The 21,340-nt window shown below is 43.9% G+C and overlaps 1 protein-coding gene across 8 annotated transcripts in view; it reads left to right on the top strand.

Annotated features, from left to right (window-relative positions):
* ADAD1 (adenosine deaminase domain containing 1) overlaps nt 1-21,340 on the top strand; it is a 226,045-nt gene that overhangs the window by 128,425 nt on the left and 76,280 nt on the right. For all 8 annotated transcript variants that reach the window (XM_033938463.1, XM_033938517.1, XM_033938507.1 and 5 more), the window contains one exon: nt 4,323-4,448. In XM_033938463.1, coding sequence (XP_033794354.1) covers nt 4,323-4,448 — 126 coding nt within the window. The remainder of the gene's footprint in view (nt 1-4,322; nt 4,449-21,340) is intronic.

The raw sequence follows: 21,340 nt of genomic DNA, 5'->3' as shown, positions 1-21,340 counted from the left end.
ATTGACATCATTTACCTTGACTTTCAAAAAGCCTTTGACAAGGTACCGCACGAAAGACTGCTTAAAAAGCTGTGGAGACACGGGGTGCAAGGGGAGGTCCACCGATGGATCAAAAACTGGCTGGCAGACAGAAAACAGAGGGTTGGAGTGAAGGGCCATTACTCAGACTGGCATGGGGTCACGAGCGGAGTTCCGCAGGGGTCGGTGCTGGGACCGCTCCTGTTTAATATATTTATTAATGACCTGGAGGCGGGAACAAATTGCGAAGTTATTAAATTTGCGGATGACACCAAACTCTACCGCAGGGTTGAAACCATGGAAGACTGCGAAGATCTGCAAAGGGACCTAACGACGCTAGAAGAATGGGCCAAAAAATGGCAAATGAACTTTAACGTAGGGAAATGCAAGGTCATGCATATAGGGAAAAAGAACCCGATGTTCAGCTACAAAATGGGAGGATCAGTGCTAGGGGTAAGTAACCTTGAAAGAGACCTGGGAGTGATGGTGGACACGTCCTTGAAGGCGTCGGCACAGTGCGCCACAGCCTCAAGAAAAGCAAACAAGATGTTGGGTATCATTAAGAAGGGTATCACGACCAGGACAAAGGAGGTCATCCTGCCACTGTATCGTGCAATGGTGCGACCGCATCTGGAGTACTGTGTCCAGTATTGGTCACCGTACCTCAAAAAGGACATGGCGGTACTTGAGGGAGTCCAGAGAAGAGCAACTAAACTGATAAGAGGTATGGAAAACCTCTCATATACTGACAGACTAAAAAAGCTGGGGCTGTTCTCCCTGGAAAAGCGGAGACTTAGAGGAGACATGATAGAAACCTTCAAGATCCTGAAGGGTATAGAAAAAGTAGACAGGGACAGATTTTTCAGATTATGGGGAACCACAGGTACAAGGGGACACTCGGAAAAATTGAAAGGAGACAGGTTTAAAACAAATGCCAGAAAGTTCTTTTTCACCCAGAGGGTGGTGGACACATGGAACGCGCTTCCGGAGGCTGTGATAGGCCGGAGCACGTTACAAGGCTTCAAAGAAGGTTTGGATAGGTTCCTAGAGGATAAAGGAATTGAGGGGTACAGATAAGAGTAGCGGTAGGTTATAGGGATAGTCTGAGACCATTGCTCAGGCAATGGGCCTGATGGGCCGCCACGGGAGCGGACCGCTGGGCGAGATGGACCTCTGGTCTGCCTCAGCGGAGGCAACTTCTTATGTTCTTATGTTGGGCCTGCTCCTGTTCCTCATCAGTAGTTCCTTCCTGAAGAATCTGGAATCTGTTTTGCAGGGTAAGTTGAGGGGTTGATGTATAGCTGCCCTGTGGGTAAGAAGAAGATGAAGAGATTGAAGAAGGGGCCCCAGAGTTCACCAACAGACTGGTCCCACCGAAGGTGGATTCAGCTATGGCTCAGGTCACTAAGTGAACTTCCTTACCCTCTGATGGAGGGGTTGTCCTGAAGGATGTTCAGGACAGGAGAGTGGATTTTGTCCTCAGGCATCTTTTTGATTCTGCTGCAGCGGGAGTGAGAGCTGCGGCAGCCACTTCTTTTGTGGCACAGGCTTGTCACACTAAGCTCTGCCAGGACCCCAAGGAGGTTGTCCTTCGGGACATTGACTTCCTAGTCTCCAGGGTGAATTATTTGGCGGATGCCCTCTATGACATAATGAAGGTTTTAGCTAAGCTTGGAGCTTATTCAGTCTCAGCCCAGCGAATGCTGTGGATTCACCAGTGGTCGGGTGATTCTTCATCGACGGCTATGCTGAGCAGGTTGCCTTTCAAAGGTTTGCTCTTGTTTAGCCAAGGTTTGGATGTTCTTATGGCCATTGTTTAGGACAGTAAGCTTAAGGTGCTACCTGGATCTAAAACTTGTCAGCCCAGGAGTTCGGGACGACCAAATCTTTTGTCCCTACTGGTGCCAACAGGTTTCAAACCGTTCCCCTGCCCCTCCCAAGAGAAAATTCTGACGCCAGGCCTTTGACGCCTCTCCCTCAGATCAGGGGGGCAGCTTTCGGCCTACCTTCCGGAGTGGCAGAGGGTGACTTCGGATAAGTGAATCTTCAAAGTGTTCAGAGAGGGTCTCCGACAGCAGTTTCTCCGGCCTCCACCAGATTTCTTCCTGTCTTCACCCACGGGAAATCGGGTTTTATAAAGGAAAGTTTTATAAACTATAAAGAGTTTTACCTTATGCAAAGTTGTAATTTCTTTAATAAGACATTAATTATTTTTTCTGTGGCCTTCCAAGTACCTACAAATCCAAAATGTGGCCCCGCAAAGGGTTTGAGTTTGAGACCACTGATCTACACCCTCCCAGCCATTTAAGCCCTCCCCAGCCCATCCACCAAACGGCCATATACAGACACAGACCATGCAAGTCTGCCCAGTACTGGCCTTAGTTCTTCAATATTTACTCTTATTTTCTGATTCTAGATCCTCTGTGTTCATCCCACGCTTCTTTGAACTCAGTCACAGCTTTACTCTCCACCACCTCTCTCGGGAGCGCATTCCAGGTATCCACCACCCTCTCCGTAAAGAAGAATTTCCTTACATTGCTCTTGAGTCTACCACCCCTCAACCTCAAATTATGTCCTCTGGTTTTACCATTTTCCTTTCTCTGGAAAAGATTTTGTTCTACATTAATACCTTTCAAGTATTTGAACATCTCAATCATATCTCCCCTTTCCTCTAAGGTATACATATTCAAGGCTTCCAGTCTCCTCATATGTCATTTGGTGCAAACCTCCTATCATTTTCGTCACCCTCTGGACCGCTTCAAGCCTTTTTGTGTCCTTCGCCAGATACGGTCTCCAAAACTGTCTCATGGGCGGTTCCAGGTCTACGCTGAAGGCCGTTTTTCTCCTGCCCTCTATCTTGGGAGTGGCTTTCCTCATGTCTTTTTTTCGCCAGCATCTAAACTCTCCCACTCTCCAGAAGACTTTTTGGGTGTTTCTCTCCTCTTTTTCACTCAAAGCTTCACATAGAAGGTGGTATAGAGCTACCGGAGGTCAGAGTTCCTTCCTCATCAAGGTTAGTGACGTCACCGGAAGTCAGTGGCAGCTCATTCTGATGCCACTTTTGGGACCTTGGTGTTGAGGGCAGGCTCTTCTGTCACTCCCTAGCTGCTACCATTGCTTTGGTATGTCACCTAGTGCATCACATGATGGCATCAGGAAGGGCAATGCCCTCCCCCCCCCCCCCCCCCATCTTGGATTGGCGGACCTCCTAAGCGGGATAGACTGAGCATCATCCCTCCTGCTCCAACTTCCTTGAAAGGTACAGGGGGTGTTCGGGGGACCTCCAGTAGCAGGAAGGAGTGGGCATCCCTCCTGCCTTTTTTTGTGTCCACTAAAAAAAAAAAGGGTTTTGATACCGAACAGCTGAGTGGCAGGAGGCTGCTTTCAGGGCTTCCCCTGCTGGCTCTCACAGCCATCAATTGGACGGGAGAGATGGGGATTAAGACGAGCCTCCGCGTGAATCATTTGCATGCCAACTTTTTAGTGCATCAATAGCTTTTTGAATCGGATCGGAGCAGACTCACACAGTGTTAGTACATCTAGGCCTAAGTGTTTTCTGACAGCTTCTTTTTCTTATCAAGCTGTGCAAGTTTGGAATTCTCTTCATGTAATTGAAAATAGTCTTCCTACATTAAGTTTAGGATATTGTTGAAAACTTATCTTTTCAGATCATATCTTGGAAGTTTAGGTGTGACCCAGATTGGAGCTTTTTTCTTTCTTAGATATCCATGTAAATGTGTCATCAGATATCGTTCTTTTAAATATGTTTTCGTAGAGCCAGCTCATTTGATTGCTTTTCTTTCTATGAAGCGTCTTGAGTGTGGAATACCAACTGTACCTAAGTGATAATTAGCTCTGCATCAGCACAGATTCAGTAATTTTCTTTGTAAAATTATTCTTCAATTTAATTACTCTTTTCGTTAACCTTGGATCCAAAATTGAAGACTAGTGTGTGATTAAGATAAGAAATGTTTTCTTTTTTTTTCCTTTATACTCTGATCCATTATTAGGATTGGAAGTTAGCCTAAATGTTATATTTTCTTGATTATACTTTCTGTACAAGTTATGCTTGATAATAATGTAAAATCTTATAAATAAATAATAAAAAAAAAAAAGAATAAGAACTTTGCACTTTAAATTTGATTATCAGTATATTCATACTGTATATGTTCCAGGATCTATGTTCCTTTTTATTTTTTAGATGTAATCCACACTAATGCCTTTGACAATTTGTAGCAGAACATAAATTTTGTATATTATTTTGTAATGTAATTTTTAATATAGCTTTTGACTTTTCTTAATAGAAAAGAGAACATCGGCCCATGATAATATTTTGCGGACTGTCAAGGAAATGTTTAGTAACTTGGTCTCCAAATACCCTGAGTTTGAAATTTGTAGCAGATCATTGGCTGCTTTTGTGATTGAAAGAGGTAAGTTGAGCTGTTGAACTTAAAAGAAATGTAAAAGTCCTGTAAATTATCTTTAACTGCTTAACTTTTGAATTCTCCAACACTTTTCTTAACAAATGTTTATTACATTGGGGCTGGTTTTTTACCCACCAGACCAATGTATAATAGTTGGTGTGGAGCAATAGCTTAGAGCAGTGTTTTTCAACCGCTGTTCCGCGGCACACTAGTGTGCCGCAAGATGTTGCCTGGTGTGCCGCAGGGCCGCCATCAGGGCAGTACTACCAGTCCTGCATTCAGGGGCCCGGAGCTGACAGGGGGCCCGAGGCAGGGGCGCCAGTAGCTCGCCAAGGTAAAGTGAGTCGATCACCCAGGACTCACTTTGTCTTGGCGATCTAATCTATCGAGCCGATAAGTCTTCTTCTCCCCGACGTCAATTCTGCAGTCGGAGAGGAAGTTCGGGCCAGCCAATCGCTGCCTGACTGGGCGGAACTTCCTCTCCGATTGCAGAATTGACGTCAGGGAGAGCATGCGTCGGCGTCGGCTTTGGGGCCTGTTATCCATTGGTGGGTCCTGTTCCCCGATGGCAGTGGCTTGGGGAACGGCAGGGAGAAAGAAAGAAAGGGGGCAGGCAGGGAAACAGAAGGAAAGAAGAGAAACAGAAAAAAAGAAAGAAAGGTCAGGGAGAGAGGAAGAAAAAGTTGGGGGAGGGAATGAGGTGTGGAGGAGAGAAAGCATACAGGCTGATAGAAGGGAAGAAAGATTGGATGCACAGTCAGAAGAAGAAAGTGCAACCAGAGACTCATGAAATCACCAGACAAGGTAGGAAAAATGATTTTATTTTAAATTTAGCAAAGTGGAGGCAGGAGGGTATATTTGTCTATTTTTGTATGCTATAAAAACCAAATACAGAGAGAGACTGAGAGCTGTTGACGAAGAGCTACGTGTGTGTCTTTCTTCGATTCCAGCCAGAATATCAGCTTTGTGTTCAGCCAAACAGGCCCAGGTTTCACACTGAATAAAGTATTTTATAATTTTTCACTTTTCTGTTTACTTAATATTTCATAATAAAGTAATTATAAAATACTTTATTTGTGTTTATTTGATTCCTATTCAAGAGAATTACTTTATATATAGTCAATATAGGCACAGAGTTAAATTTTTTTAACATTTTCTAATGGTAGTGATTTTTTTCATGAAACAAGTGTGCCTTCGCCCAAAAAAGGTTGAAAAACACTGGCTTAGAGGCATGTAGACAAAGTTTCATAGTAACATATGTAACTTTAAGTCTATGTGCTTTGAAAAGGAGCACCTAATTGATTTGAGCCATTTTTCTCTTATTCTTCCCAAACACGAAGAAGAGCAATATAGCTCCCAGAAACTGGGTAAAAACCAAAACAGTAGTTCTGGTGCAGTGTGTCTAGGAGTCCTGAAGATAGGTTATTTATCTCTGGTGGTAAATTGGTTGCAGAGGGATGTCACACATCTTTGAACACTGCCTCCTTCAGCAGAGGGTTGTACTGCCACCTTCAGTTTTTCCTTCTGATCTGCTCTGCATTTTTTTATTTTGGGGATTTTTATCCATTTTTTTGAGGCTTTGGGCCAGGCGGACCTCATTCTTTGGAACCATCTCTAACTGGGATAAGATGAAGACTCCTTGAGAACAGTCAGCTGCTAGCAGGGCAACCCTCAGGTATACCTGTTTCGCCAGACTGTACTAACATTTTTGTTTTTGTTTTTTTATTTTTTTTAGTTCTGGGTCTGTTCCTTTTAAAGCTAGCTCGCACCCTGATTTATCAGGGGCTTGAGCGCAGGCTGTTTGGCCCGGGGATAATAAGTTTGTTGGGCTTAAAGTGAGCCGGCTGCATTTTTTCTCTCCCCCATCATGTTGCATGGTTTAGTGGGGGTCTGAGTCAGACTTAACCTGACTGTTAGCCCGAAGATCATGATTTTTGGACCTATGGAATCTGTTCTGATGCAGAAAGTCTTCTCCAATCTCTTCAGCTGCAGCGAAGGTTGATACAGGCAGACTCCAGCAAGGCACAATGAGTACAGGCTATAATAGCCTATGGGGAAAATTATGGGGGGGAGAATTTGGCCATTTTGAGGGTTTCTAGGACCAGGGCCAGGCTCCCCCACCTCCAAAAACCCCTTCCCTGAGTTTTTCCAAGTTCAGGGTAACTCCCAAGGCTGTTTTTGCCACAAAATCACTGGTAGTGGTCATATTGGATTTTTCCCACGTGATGCAGGGAGGAGGGTTTTAGATTTGTTAGGAACTGGGCAACATACTGGGGAAGGTGGAGCCTGTTTCACAAAGATGGTGTCCACCTTAACCGTGGTGGAACCAGGCTGCTTTAAAAAGGAGATAGAACAGCTTTTAAACTAGAAACTGGGGGGAAGGCTGACAGTCGCTCAAAAGAGCATGGTTCAGGACAAGATATCTTTAAAATATATTATAAAAGGGAGGACAGAGCATCCTAATAGTGAGGTTGCAATATAGACCACAGTAGACCGGGTTTCCTTAAATACAGAGCAGGCTGATGTTAAAGATTGCAAATTATCTATGCTAACTGCTGAGCGAATTGTAAATAGATAGAAACATGATGGCAGATAAAGGCCAAATGGCCCATCCAGTCTGCCCATCCAGAGTAACCATTATCTCTTTCTCTCTCCAAGAGATCCCACATGCCTATCTCAGGCCCTCTTGAATTCAGACAGTCTCTGTTTCCACCACCTCTTCCGGGAGACTGTTCCACGCATCTACCACCCTTTCCATAAAAAAGTATTTCCTCAGATTTCTCCAGAGCCTATCACCTCTTAACTTCATCCTATGCCCTCTCATTCGAGTTTCCTTTCAAATGAAAGAGACTCAACTAATGCACATTTACATTACTAGGTATTTAAACATCTCTGTCATATCTCCCCTCTCCCGCCTTTCCTCCAAAGTATACAGATTGAGATCTTTATGTCTGTCCCCATACGCCTTATCACGAAGACCACACCACGGACCGACTCCAACCTTTTTATATCTTTTTGAAGGTGTGGCCTCCAGAATTGTACGCAATGTTCTAAATGACACACTGTTTGAAATGTCTGTATGCAAATGCCAGAAGCCTAAAAATCAAGATGGGAGAGTTAGAATATATTGCACTAAATGAAAAAATAGATATAAATAGGCATCTCTGAAACATGGTTGAAGGAAGCTAACAAATGGGACACTGTCATACCAGGGTACAAATTATATCCTAGTGATACGGTAGATCGAATCGGTGGAGGCGTAGCGTTATATGTTAAGGAGGGCCTTGAATCAAATGTTATCCTAGGACAGACAGGCAGTATATTGTCACATGTTTGTTTATTTATACTCCGCCTTTATCAAAGCGGAGTACAGTGCAACACACACAATAAAATTGACTTACTATGTAAAAGTATCATCATTAAAACAGAAAATTATACACATCATAAACCAAAACCATAAAAACCAACGTAATTATAAAATCATTAATTCTTCTTTTTCAGAACAGACATTAATTAAACAGTATAGTTCTGTCACAGCTACAGTTTTAACTAGCATACTTCATAAGGCAGAACAAATGCTTAACCTTCTCTGTTGTCCAATATAAGACGGAAGCTTATTCCACTCTTCTGGTTCTGAGCAGGAGAAAACCTCTACTCTGACCATCTGTAGCCTGAGCTCTTTTCTTGTCGGTATCAACAAATCCCACTGTGCAGATGAATACAACTTCAAAAGCAAAGCACACTCAAAATAGGTCAGAAGTAAAAGTTTGTATTTGATCCTGAATTAAATCTTAAGCCAATAATGATGATATTGGAAACATGGTCATATTTTTTTTTAACCTAGACAATGTTCAAATAGAATTCTGAGCCACCTGCAAGGAATTCAATACAGGGAAAGGGAGACCCAGCAATACGACATTGCAATAATCCAGAGTTGACAATACTAGCATTTGAAGTACATTCCTGTAATCATCCCATGGCAAATAATGATAAAAGTTTATTCAGAAGGTGCAGTTTAAAATACACTTTCTTAATCAGATTCAACACATGTTGTCTAAATGACAATTGAAAATAAATAGTTATGCCTAGATACTGAAATTCTGATGACAACTGTACCAGAGAATCAAGGGCTAACCATAGAAGTTCTGGTCAAGAGCATCACTTTTGTTTTTTGCGTATTTAGCATCAATTTATTTATGGACATCCACCGCTTGACCTGTAGCATAATTGTGTCTAAACATCCAATAGTTAAGTTCATCGATTATTATTATTATTATTAGGATTTTTATATACCGCCTATCAAGGTTATCTAAGCGGTTTTACAATCAAGTACTCAAGCATTTTCCCTATCTGTCCCGGTGGGCTCACAATCTATCTAACGTACCTGGATCCTTCTTTTGGAAAAAAGAATAACAGATAGTCAGCATATACCCTATAAAACACATTGATTACTCAACAGTGAGCATAGGGGTATAAAACCATATATGCTCGAATATAAACTGAGATTTTTGAGCCCAAAAATAGGGTCTCTGTTGCGGCTGTCCTCCATTCAACTCCCAGTGACCACCAGGGCTTTAATCTTGAATAGGACGATGATCTCCCCACTGAATACATGCCCCCCTTGATGAACCTCAAAGCCACTATCCTCTGTGCACACAAACCCCTGCTGCCGCCAAAACCCTCCTCCATGCAAGCCCCACTCCCCAACTTCACACTTACCATTATTACTGGAAACCTGCTGCCACTATCAAAGCTGTATTCTGTTCCAGTGCGGGGTTTTGAGCATCTGCGCATGCTCAAAGCCTGATATTCTCAGAGAAGGCAAGAGAAAGCAGGCCTTGAGCATGCGCAGATGCTCAAGGCCCCACACCAGATCAGAATACAGTATTCACGATGGCAGCAGGTTTCCAGTACTAATGGTAAGCGCAATGTTACGGAGTGAGGCGTGAATGGAGGAGGGTGGTGGCACTGGGGGTTTGAATGCATGGAGGATAACGGCTTTGAGGTTCATGGATGGCAGGTTTTTAGCAAGGGAAATGTTATAAGATTACAACCCTGGTGATCATCGGGAGTTGAATGGAGTACAGCCGCTCCATCGGTCGGGTGCACGGAGGATAGTGATGCCTATATGAAAGATAGGCATGCTGGTGTTCAGTAGCAGATTTCTTTGGCTGAGGGAGGGGAATATCTCATTTCTAATTCCATGTCTGTATAAATGCCAGAATGATTTTTCCAGTGCAGTAGGTGAGAAAATCTCACAGACACCAAACCCTACCTGACCAATGATAACACCCCCCCACCATCTGCCCCCCCTCTTAGTGACATTTTTCAAAAACAAAATCGCAAGCATCAGGTCCACCTTCAAAGAAACACCTTTGCACCTGCATGAGATCACAACAACCCCCACAGAGAAAGAATCAGTTGCAGCAGACAAAACTTGGTCCTACTTCTCACCAATACAATGGGCAGACCTCAAGAAACTCTATAACAAATGCAGCCATGCAGCCTGCGACCTCAACCATTGCCCCCCATACCTATTGAAATCCGCCAGTATGCTATTTTGCACCCAGATTTTACAATGGATCCAGACTCTACTCACAGACTGCCTTTTTCCACAAGACCTCAGCAAAATCATCATCACCCCTAAAAGACCAATCCTAAAAGACCCCAAAGGAGCAATAGACCAACCGTCCAACTACAGACCCATAGCCTCAATACCGTTCTATGTCAAGTTAATGGAAGGCCTCATAGCCAAAGCCCTAACCTCATACCTAGAAAACCACAACTTACTCCACCTACACAGTCCGGATTCAGAACCAACTACAGCACAGAAACCCTCCTAGGTTCTCTCATGGACACCGCTAGACAACACCTCTCCACAGGCAAAAAAATGCTGATTATTCAATTAGATCTCTCTGCAGCTTTTGATCTGGTGGACCATGACATCCTTCTACAAATACTAGATTCTATAGGAATCACCGGCAAGGTACTATCATGATTTAAAGGATTTCTACAATCCAGAAACTACAGAGTCAAAACAAACAATGAAAAATCAAAACCATGGTCCAACCCGTGCGGAGTACCCTAAGGATCACCTCTATCACCCTCTATCACGCTATTCAATCTAAACATTGCCTCCCTCAGCTTCCACCTAGATAAACTAAACCTAACCTCTTACGGCTATGCAGACGACATAACCATCCTCCTTCCTTTTGACCAACCAATACCCTCCATGGCAGACACAATACACAGAACACTCGAAATAATAGCAACATGGATGAAAGAACACAAACTAAAACTAAATCCAGTCAAAACAAACTTAATTCTACTAGAAAACAGCAAAACCACAACCTAGTCATAAACAGCAAAACCTAGTCATAAACTCTATCTCATACCCCATTCAACCCATTTTAAAACTCCTGGGAGTGCTGATAGACAGACACTGTACCATGCAGCCACAAATCAACAAAACAATAAAAAAATCATTTGCAATTATGAGAAACCTAAGGCAAGTTTGAAAATTCTTCGACAGAAAACAATTTCAATTCGTGGTACAATCCCTAGTCCTAGGACTAATAGACTACTGCAACTCCAGCTTCTTCGATTCCAGATGGAAACTGTGAAATAAGTGTTTGCAGCAGTGGCTCTGGAGGAGTTTCTGGCCACCCGGGATTTTGAGGAGACATATTTTCAGATTCCCATTTTCTTTTCCAGCTCACCACTACTTTCTGAGGTTTCATGTGTGGGATCAGCTTTATCGGTTTTCAGCTCGGCCATGTGGTCTGCCGACAGCGCCCCGGACTTTCACCACTGTGCTGGTGGTTGGGACGGCTCTTGGAGGATGATGAGGTTGCAAGTTTACCCATATCTGGATGACTGATTGCTCAGAGGGCCTTCATTGGAAGCGGGGCGCGCTAGGGTAGAACATGTTTTCCAGATTCTGAAGGATCTGGGCTGGATTGTCAACCATCTGTCGCCCTCGTAGTTGCTGGATTTCTGGGGGGTGCTGTTCAATTCAGTGGAGGATCGTGTATACCTGCCCGAGGCTTGGAGACTGAAGCTGTGTTTACAGAATTCAAAGTTTAAAAAAACTAAAACCCCACAAGTCAGCACCTTAGGCTCATGACTACCTACAGGTTCTAGGCTTCATGGGGGCCCGCTGGAGGTGGTTCCTTGGGCGAGGGCATATTTGCGTCCTCTTCAATAGGCCTGGCTCTCTTGCTGGGCACCTCATGGACTTTGGAGGCTTCACCTTCATTCGCTCTGTTGGGGCGTTCCATTGCACATTGCCTCCTGGATGGTGGTAACCACATCTGCCAGCCTTTGGGGCTGGTGGGGCTCGCTGCCCCTATCTCCTTCAGGACAACTGGACTTCGTTACAGAGGAAGTGGTCCATCCTTCGTTTAGCCAAATCTTGTTGAATGTGGCTAAAGAGTTCACTTTTTCAGCTGCCACCTTTTCAGATTTTACATACAAACAAACTGTATTCCACCAAATATTAAAATTCAGTGCTGCTAAATCTTTCCAGTTTGATAAGACAGATTTAAGCGCTATCTGCAGTAAACAAGACGGTAATTTAGTTTGATATTTGTCTAAATTATCAGTAAGAACAAACACCCCAAAAATTACCAGGAAAAATAACTGGGACTTTATGGGTAGGACATCACAAATGGTGGCCCAAATCTGCGACCAATAAGAGGAGAGATTTGGAAAGTGAAATAACAGGTAATGAGTCAAAACTGCGTGAGACAATCACGCGTGGACAATGCCGGACAGACAATCACGCACAGGATGTCAGCGCACTGGATTGAAACACACTTTTAAAGCCCTCGGGGGGGGGGGGATCCCCCCCAATTACAAAGGAAACTGTAATTTTTTCTTAAAAAAAAACAGGGAAAAGGGCTGTTTCTTCTATAATGGGGGGTTCCCCCCAACACTCCTCACAACGGGAGTGCTACAGTTCTAAGTAAAGTGGGTGGTTCCCCCCACACACCCCTCGTAATGCTTTAAAATAGTGTTCCAATCCAGCGCACTGACGTTCTTCGCACGATTGTCTCGCGAGGTTTAGTCTATGTACTGAAATAACATGTGATCTAGCATCATTAACAGTGTATGTACATCATTGGAAATAAATGCAAAGAAATAAACATAGAACATGACAGCAGAAAAGGGCCATGGCCCATCTAGTCTGCCCACACTAATGGCCCACCCCCTAACTACCTCCATGAAGAGATCCCACATGCCAATCCCATCTTTTCTTAAAATCTGGCACACTGCTGGCCTCAATTACCTGTTGTGGAAGATTATTCCAGCGGTCAACCACCCTTTCGGTGAAGAAATATTTTCTGGTGTCGCCATGAAATTTCCCACCCCTGATTTTCAACGGATGCCCTCTTGTTGCCGTGGGTCCTTTAAGGAAAAAGAGATCCTCTTCCACCTCGATACGGCCTGTGACATATTTGAACGTCTCAATCATGTCTCCCCTCTCTCTGCGTTTCTCAAGTGAGTACAGCTGCAACTTACCCAGTCGTTCCTCATACAGGAGATCCTTGAGTCCTGAGACCATCCTGGTGGCCATTCGCTGAACCGACTCAACTCTCCGCACATCTTTTTGATAATGCGGCCTCCAGAATTGTACACAGTATTCCAGATGGGGTCTCACCATGGATCTGTACAACGGTATTATGACCTCGGGCTTACGGCTGATGAAACTTCTACGGATACAGCCCATGATTTGTCTAGCCTTGGATGAAACTTTCTCCACTTGATTGGCTGTCTTCATGTCTTCGCTAATGACAACTTGCAAGTCACGTTCTGCTACAGTCCTTGCTAGGATCTCACCATTTAGGGTGTAAGTCCTGCATGGATTTTTGCCGCCAAGGTGCATGACCTTGCATTTTTTTGCATTGAAACTTAGTTGCCAAGTCTTTGACCAATGCTCCAGCAGGAGTAGGTCCTGCGTCATACTGTTGGGCATTGAGCTTTTGTCGGGCACTATGCTTTCATCTGTTGTGCGGTTGCCTACTATGTTGCATAGTTTGGCGTCATCGGCGAATAATGTAATTTTACCTCGAAGCCCCTCAGCCAAGTCTCTTACAAAGATGTTAAAGAGGATCGGGCCCAAGACTGAGCCCTGCGGCACTCCACTGATCACCTCCGTCGTATCGGAGAGGGAACCGTTTACCACTACCCTCTGAAGTCTACCTCTAAGCCAGTCCCTAACCCATGCGGTTAATGTTTCACCCAGTCCCATCGAACCCATCTTGCTCAATAACCTGCGGTGTGGGATGCTATCAAACGCTTTGCTGAAGTCCAAGTACACAACGTCCAGGTACTCCCCTATATCCAGCTTTCTTGTTACCCAGTCAAAGAAGCTGATCAGATTTGATTGGCAGGACCTTCCCTTCGTAAAACCATGTTGATGGGGATCTTGTAGATTCTCCTCGTTCAAGGTTGTATCCATTTGGCATTTGATTAGTGTTTCCATAAGTTTACTTACTATCGATGTGAGATTCACCGGTCTATAATTCTCAGCCTCCATCCTGCATCCCTTTTTGTGGAGTGGAATGACGTTAGCCATTTTCCAATCCAACAGGACTCTTCCTGTACTTAGGGAAAGATTGAAGAGCGCGGATAACGGTTCCGCCAGAACGTCACTCAACTCCCTGAGCACCCTGAGGTGTAGTTTGTCCGGTCCCATAGCTTTGTTCACTTTGAGTCTTGATAGCTCCTCGTAGACACCTATGGGCGTAAACTCGAAATTTTGAAACGGGTCTTCCGAGTTTTCCCTCGTCGGCAGCTGAGGGCTGGATCCTGGCGCCTCGCAAGTGAAGACCGAGCAGAAGTATTCATTTAAAAGTTTGGCTTTGTCGGAGTTCGATTCTACATAGTTCCCGTCGGGTTTCCTAAGGCGTACTATCCCATCTGTGTTTCTTTTTCTTTAACTAATATACCGGAAGAAGGATTTATCACCCTTCTTGATGTTCTTCGCAAGGTTCTCCTCCATTCAGAGTTTGGCCTCCCTGACTGCCGTTTTGACCGCTTTTGACTTTGCCAGATAGTCTTCCTTGGATTCTCGCTTCCCTGATTGTTTGTAGAGGATGAACACTCTTTTCTTCTTTTTTATGAGGTCTGAGATCTGCGCAGAGAACCACTGTGGTCTATTGTTTCTTCGCCGTTTACTTACTGATTTGACGTAGTGGTTGCTTGCTTCGTGTAAGATTGATTTCAGAGTTGACCACATTACCTCTACATTATCTGTTTCGGCATGGTTTTCCAGTCCCCGATGGACGAAATCTCCCATGCTTTCAAAGTTTGTGCCCTTAAAGTTGAGGACCTTGGTTGATGTGCTTGACTTAGTGAAATCTTTCCTGAGATTGAACCATATCATGTTGTGGTCACTGGAGGCCAACGTATCGCCTACCGAGACCTCTGTGACACTTTCTCCGTTGGTGAGTATTAGATCTAGAATCACCCGAACCCTAGTGGGCTCTAATACCATTTGTCTGAGTCTCGCTCCCTTAATAGAGGTTAATAGCTTCCTGCTGCCGCTGGTTGTAGCGGAAAGATTGTTCCAATCCACATCAGGCATATTGAAGTCTCCTAACAATACTGTGTCTCCACACAAAGTGATATTCTCAATGTCTTCGACTAATTCTATATCCATGTCATCCATGTCTTGGAGGTCTGTATACTACACCAAGATGCAGGCATTTGTCCTTCCCCCTAGCCAAATTCACCCAGAGGGATTCCCCGGTGTACTTGACATCTGTAATTTTGGTAACTTTGATGTCCTCTTTAGTGTATAGTGCTACCCCTCCTCCCATTTTGCTCTCTCTGTCCTGCCGAAGTAAGTTGTATCTCGGTATAGCCATATCCCACCCATGGGAGTCCGTGAACCAAGTCTCGGATATTGCCAGCACATCTAGGTCAGTGTTCCTCATTTCTGTCTCTAATTCCAGAATCTTATTGCCCAAACTGTGGGTATTAACGTACATAGCCCTCCATACCTTATGTTTGCTCTGTCTCTGTGTAGATATTCCTGCTTGAGCTAATTGGATTCTTATAATACTGTTTGCAATGTGTGTACTTACCTCTGACTCGGAAATGCAGTGTGTACTTACCTCGGACTCGGAAATGAATTGGCAACTTACCTCACCAAGTTGGTTACTTGCGCCAGCACGTGAGTGGGTACCCTCCCCCACTTACCTAGTTTAAAGCCCTACGAAGTAGGCGGGCTAGTCGGTGTCCAAAGACGTTCTTTCCCCTTCTGGTCAGGTGAAGTCCGTCAGGTCCCTGTAGTCCTTGCAGCGCCTCTCCATGTTTCAGGAATCCAAAGTTCATCTCCCTGCACCATCCGTGCAGCCAGTCGTTTGTCCTCTACAATAAAACAAACTCATTCTAAATCTTATCCTAGAATCATAAAAGTTAATTTTGTATGCCATGTCTAATACACTGCCTGAAGAATTCTTTGGAAAAAAAAATAATAAGCATGTTATAGCAACAGTGATGCTTGAACTAAAAATAATAGAATACTGTTCAAAGAAATAAGCTGTACTAATCTAAGCTGTTGCATAAAACATAGGTATTTTTCTACAAGAATTATTCAATTTTCTATACCATTCTCTCAAAGTAGCTCAGTACAAATTAAATTAATTTATTCAGGTACCCAAACACTTTCCGTCTGTCCCAGGGGGCTCACAATCTGTCTAATGTACGTGGGGCAATGGAACAATCCCAGACCAAAGGGAGAGGATTGAAAACAAGTCATAACTTTCTTTAACTGAGGATACAAGTTCTAATTACATATTACCTAGCGAGTTAAATTTTTAACAATCATCTGCTCTTTTGCAAATGCCCATTCAACAGGATGCCCTAATTAGAAAGTGGGGGAGTGCCACGATGGCAAAGGGAGAGAATACACAAAGGAAAAAGGATGTCGGCAGAAGCGATGCTTTCAGAGGGCTTTTTCAGGTCACTCTACAACAGTGGTCTCAAACACAAACCCTTTGCAGGACCACATTTTGGATTTGTAGGTACTTGGAGAGCCTCAGAAAAAAATAGTTAATGTCTTATTAAAGAAATGACAATTTTGCATGAGGTAAAACTCTATAGTTTATAAATCTTTCCTTTTGGCTAAGTCTTAATAATAAAAAAGCTAAAGAGACATATGATCAAGAAACTGTTTTATTTTACTTTTATGATTATGATAAACATACGAAGGACCTCAAAATAGTACCTGGCGGGCCGCATGAGGCCCCTGGGCTGCGAATTTGAGACCACTACTCTACAACAAAACCTCTCCCTTCATTGAAGGAAGACAAATTAGAGCCTGTTGATTAAAATATGCTGGCGCAGAAGAGCCCATAAAAAGAAATCCCCCCAGCTCAAAAATACTCTGTTCTTTATCAAATCTACTAAAACCTCTGTAAACCACTTGAGGGTTACTCCTTCTATTACATGCAGCACTAGGAATAAAAAAATCAGAATATATTAGATAAAACAGGGGTTAATCACTGAAAAAGTTAACATGTTCCCAAAAAACTTAGTCAGTGAGGTAATGCCGTTATCTTCCATTGCCAGGCATTTTAATTAGGTTCGTTAATACTAACTGTGTCAGGAAGAGGAAGTAAGAGTAAATTAAAAGTTATTTCCCATTTGTACCCAACACATTAAATGGAAAAAGATAGCATCAAACCTAAGTCATCTTGATTACATTTACAGATTATTTAATTCTTAATACTTAAATAATGAGAGAAAAAGAATGCATCTTCAAGGACGTTACTGTTAAAGAAAGATGTTACTACATAGGATAGTAGACTTGGGGGTGGGTCAGTAGAGTGGGCAGACCTGATGGGCTATGGCCCTTATCTGCCGTCATCTTCTATGTTACATTTCCCAGAATTCTCAAGCACTAACACACACAGACGCTCATTTCTCTCTAACAGATTAATGAGAGAGAAAAACACACTGTTTAGAACTAAAAATATCTTATATACACCATACACAGCTACAATTCTAAATTCTGACATGTAATCCTGTTGGTTTATAGTTCATCAAACCTAGCATCAGTATACACTTTTAAATAGGTCAAATTCTTTCAAAGGAGCAAAGCAAGCAAACCATATATTCATAACACACACTGCCTGTCGGCTGATGAACTTTGTTTTCTAACCTTCAGTGGTGATAAGAAAGAAAAATGTAACCATTTAAGATGAGTACCCAAAAATATTCAATGACAAAAATAAATGTATACAAGCTGAATATCTAAAGAATATATATAAGACCACCAAAAAGATATTCAAAAACAGACCAAACCAGAGGTTAATTAGATAAAGCTTTCTAATATCTAGCATATCTCCCCTCTCTCACCTTTCCTCCAAAGTATACAGATTGAGATCTTTTAAGTCTGTCCCCATATGCCTTATCACGAAGACCACGCACCATTTTAGTAGCCTTCCGCAGTTCTTAATTCTATCTCAGAGGAGATTAAAGAATTCCACACAAAAGTGTGAGAAGCATTTCTGCATCCTCCAAAATAATGGGATAATGTCTTTTAAGGTCTTAACTAAAATTGTATCTAATACATATTGGCTAAGGGGCCCCTCTTATATCCTGCATAATACAATTATCACCATCAATTCCACCTCCAAAGCAACTCTTAGCAGGCTTTGCATTTTTTACATGGTGATGTTTTGATCTGTTATAGCGGCGGTGACTCCGAGAGAGTTCCTGGTCTCTCTAGATCTGACAGAGGTCTACTTGCATAGTCCCATTTTCCCAGACCACAGAAAGTTCCTAAAGCTTCCTGTCCTGGAACAGCATTACCAGTTCTCAGCCCTGCCATTTGGCCTGGTGACATCTTCCCGCACATTCACCATGGTGATGGTGGCAGCCCACCTGCGAAAGTTGGGGCTCCAAATGCATCCCTACCTAGACAACTGGCTGATCCGGGCCCCCTCATTATCCAAGGGTCGGAGAACGGTATATCAGGTGTAGGTTGGATTGTGAATTACAGAAAGAGCCATTTGTCTTTGACATAATCCCTGGAGTACGTGGGGGTCTTGTTCGACACGGTTGCTGGCCATCTTCCAGAGGCATATAGACAGGAGCTTTGCACACAGATAATGTGCCTCCTGATCAAGCCAGCTCCCATCAGTGTAGGACTATCTTCAAGTCCTATGTTCTATGGCAGCCATGATAGATTTGGTTCCTTGGACGAAAGACCACATGTGTCTTCTCTAGCATGCGTTTCTCAAGTGTTGGGTCGTTGCACACACTCTTTACAGAAGCCTCTGCGTTGGACACTGAAGGACAGTATGGACTGGTGACTCTGCTCTTTCCCTCACCAAGGGCATGCCCTCCGTATAGAATACTGGGTGGTAGTGATGACAGACATAGTAACATTGTAAATGACGACAGACAAATACCCGAATGGTCCATCCAGTTTGCCCAAACATACACACACTCTAATTTTAATGATTTAATTTAAATTGTTCTTTTTCTTAGATATTTCTGGGCCGGAAACCCAGAGCTCTGCCTGATACTGTACATAGGTTCCATCTACTGGAGTCTCCGTCAAAGCTCATTCCAGCTCATCTAAACCATCCCAGCCCATCCTCAACTGAATAGCCATATAATGGGACTCAGACCATGCAAGTCTGCCCAGTTACTGGCCTTAGTTCTTAAATATATACCATTATTTTCTGATTAGAGATCCTCTGTGTTCATTCCATGCTTTCTTGAACTCTACTACTGTTTTCCTCTCCAGCACTTCCCTTGGGAGCACATTCCAGGTATCAACCACCCTCTCCGTAAAGAATTTCCTAACATTACTCTTATCTACCATCCCTCAACCTCAGATTATGCCCTCAATTTTACTATTTTCCTTTCTCTATAAAATATTTTGTTCTATGTTAATACCTTTCAAGTATTTGAGCATCTGAATCATATCTTCCCTGTCCCTCCTTTCCTCTAGGGCAGGGGTGTTCAACCTGTGGCCCGAGGGCCACATGCAGCCCCGGTCGAGGGCGATGCAGTGTTTTCCTCTGCTGCCCCCGGGTGTTTACCGTCTTGCCGACTCCCTCCTCTGTCTTGCTGCAGAGTTTGTGCGGCCCCAGAAACTTTTTTTTTTTTTTTGCCAATGCGGCCCAGGGAAGCTAAACGGTTGGACACCCCTGCTCTAGGGTATACATATTTAGGGCTTCCAGTCTCTCCTCATATGTCTTTTGGCGCAAACCACCTACTATTTTCGTCACCTTTCTCTGGACTGCTTCAAGTCGTCTTATGTCCTTTGCCAGATGCGATCTCCAAAATTGAACACAATATTCCAAGTGGGGCCTCACCATCGACCTGTACAGGGGCATCAAAACCTTCTTTCTTCTACTGGTTATGCCTCTTTATATACAGCCTAGCAACCTTCTGGCTACAGCCACTGCCTTGTCACACTGTTTCTTTGCCTTTAGATCTTTGGTCACTATCATCCCAAAGTCCCTCTCCCAATCCGTGCAAATCAGCCTCTCACCTCCCAGCACATACGGCTTCTTCCGATTTCTAATCTCCAAATGCATTACTCTGCACTTCTTTGCACTGAATTTTAGTTTTCCACAAATATGGGAAAAATCGTGGAACTTCTGTGATTATAAAATCTGAACTCATACCAATATCACAGTCACTCTTTCAAAATCTACTATATTATCTTACTTGCTTTCAAAATGTCTTATTTATATATAGGTGATGTACTCAGACCCACAACCTCAAGTGAAAAGAGTAATATAAAATTTACCAGCATTGGTTGTCAAGGGACCATCCTAGCACTATCAGGTCCTGTCGCCTCAATCTAACTTATTTGATTACTTTACATTTTCCTTAAATACTGCTACTTATCTTACTGCCTGATATTAGAGGCGGTTTCACTGCTGGTATCCTCTGCAACAAATCGGTGTACTCCCACATGCTGCTATCTTCAAGCCGAATAATGGCTTCAAGCTGGCTTGAAGATAGCAGCGTATGGGTTTACGTTAATCGACGGGGGCACGTAGAAGCTCAGTTGCTGTTTTGCTGGGCTGACAGAAACCTGCTAATGCTGTGCATGGTTCGTGTGGCAGGCGTGGACAATATTCAGGCAGACTTTCAGTTGTCAGACACTGGACCCCGGAGAGTGGTCTCTCTCTCCCGGGGAGCGTTCGAGTGCATAGTGCACTGATGGTAAGCACCAATGTTTGACCTCATGGTGAACAAGAAGATCGATCGGTTCTACGGTCGTCGTCGAGAGGCTGGCAGTGATGTTCTGGACGCTCTGGTGCTGTCCTGGCCACAGGAGGGTCGTCTTTACATCTTCCCTCTGTGGTCCATGATAGAGCATTTGTTGCATCATAGCAAAGCATGGGGTGCTGGTGATCTTGGTGGCTCCCAATTGGCTGAGGCGACTGTGGTATGCCAACCTGATGCACCTCCTGCGAGGCCGGGACCTCCAGTTGTCACCCTCGTCTCACACAGGGGCCTATCGCTCTGCAGGACCCGGACCGCTTTGGTCTTACAGCATGGCTCTTGAGCGCACGGCCTTGACTCGGGGCTATTTACTGCGGTGATAGCTACGTTGCTTCACAGCAAATAGAAGTCTGCAGTGGTGGCCTACGCAAAAGCTTGATGGTGCAGCCAGGCTTGGTCCACCAGCTGTCGGGAGAATCCTTTTTCTCCCTCAGTTCCTTGGGTGCTGGAGTTTCTGCATTATGGCCTGATAAAGGGCCTTGCAGTGGCTTCTCTACAGGTTCAGAATGCAGGTCTGTCCTGCCTGGGTCCTATTTCCTTGAGGGACTCTTTGGCGGTTTATCTGGATGTGGTCCATTTTCTATGGGGCACGGTTCGTCTGAGGCCTCCTTGCACCTCCCTTGTCCACC

This window comes from Geotrypetes seraphini, chromosome 1, assembly GCF_902459505.1.
Source record: "Geotrypetes seraphini chromosome 1, aGeoSer1.1, whole genome shotgun sequence".
NCBI classification, from domain to species: Eukaryota; Metazoa; Chordata; class Amphibia; order Gymnophiona; family Dermophiidae; genus Geotrypetes; species Geotrypetes seraphini.
This window is presented reverse-complemented; position numbering and strand designations above follow the sequence as displayed.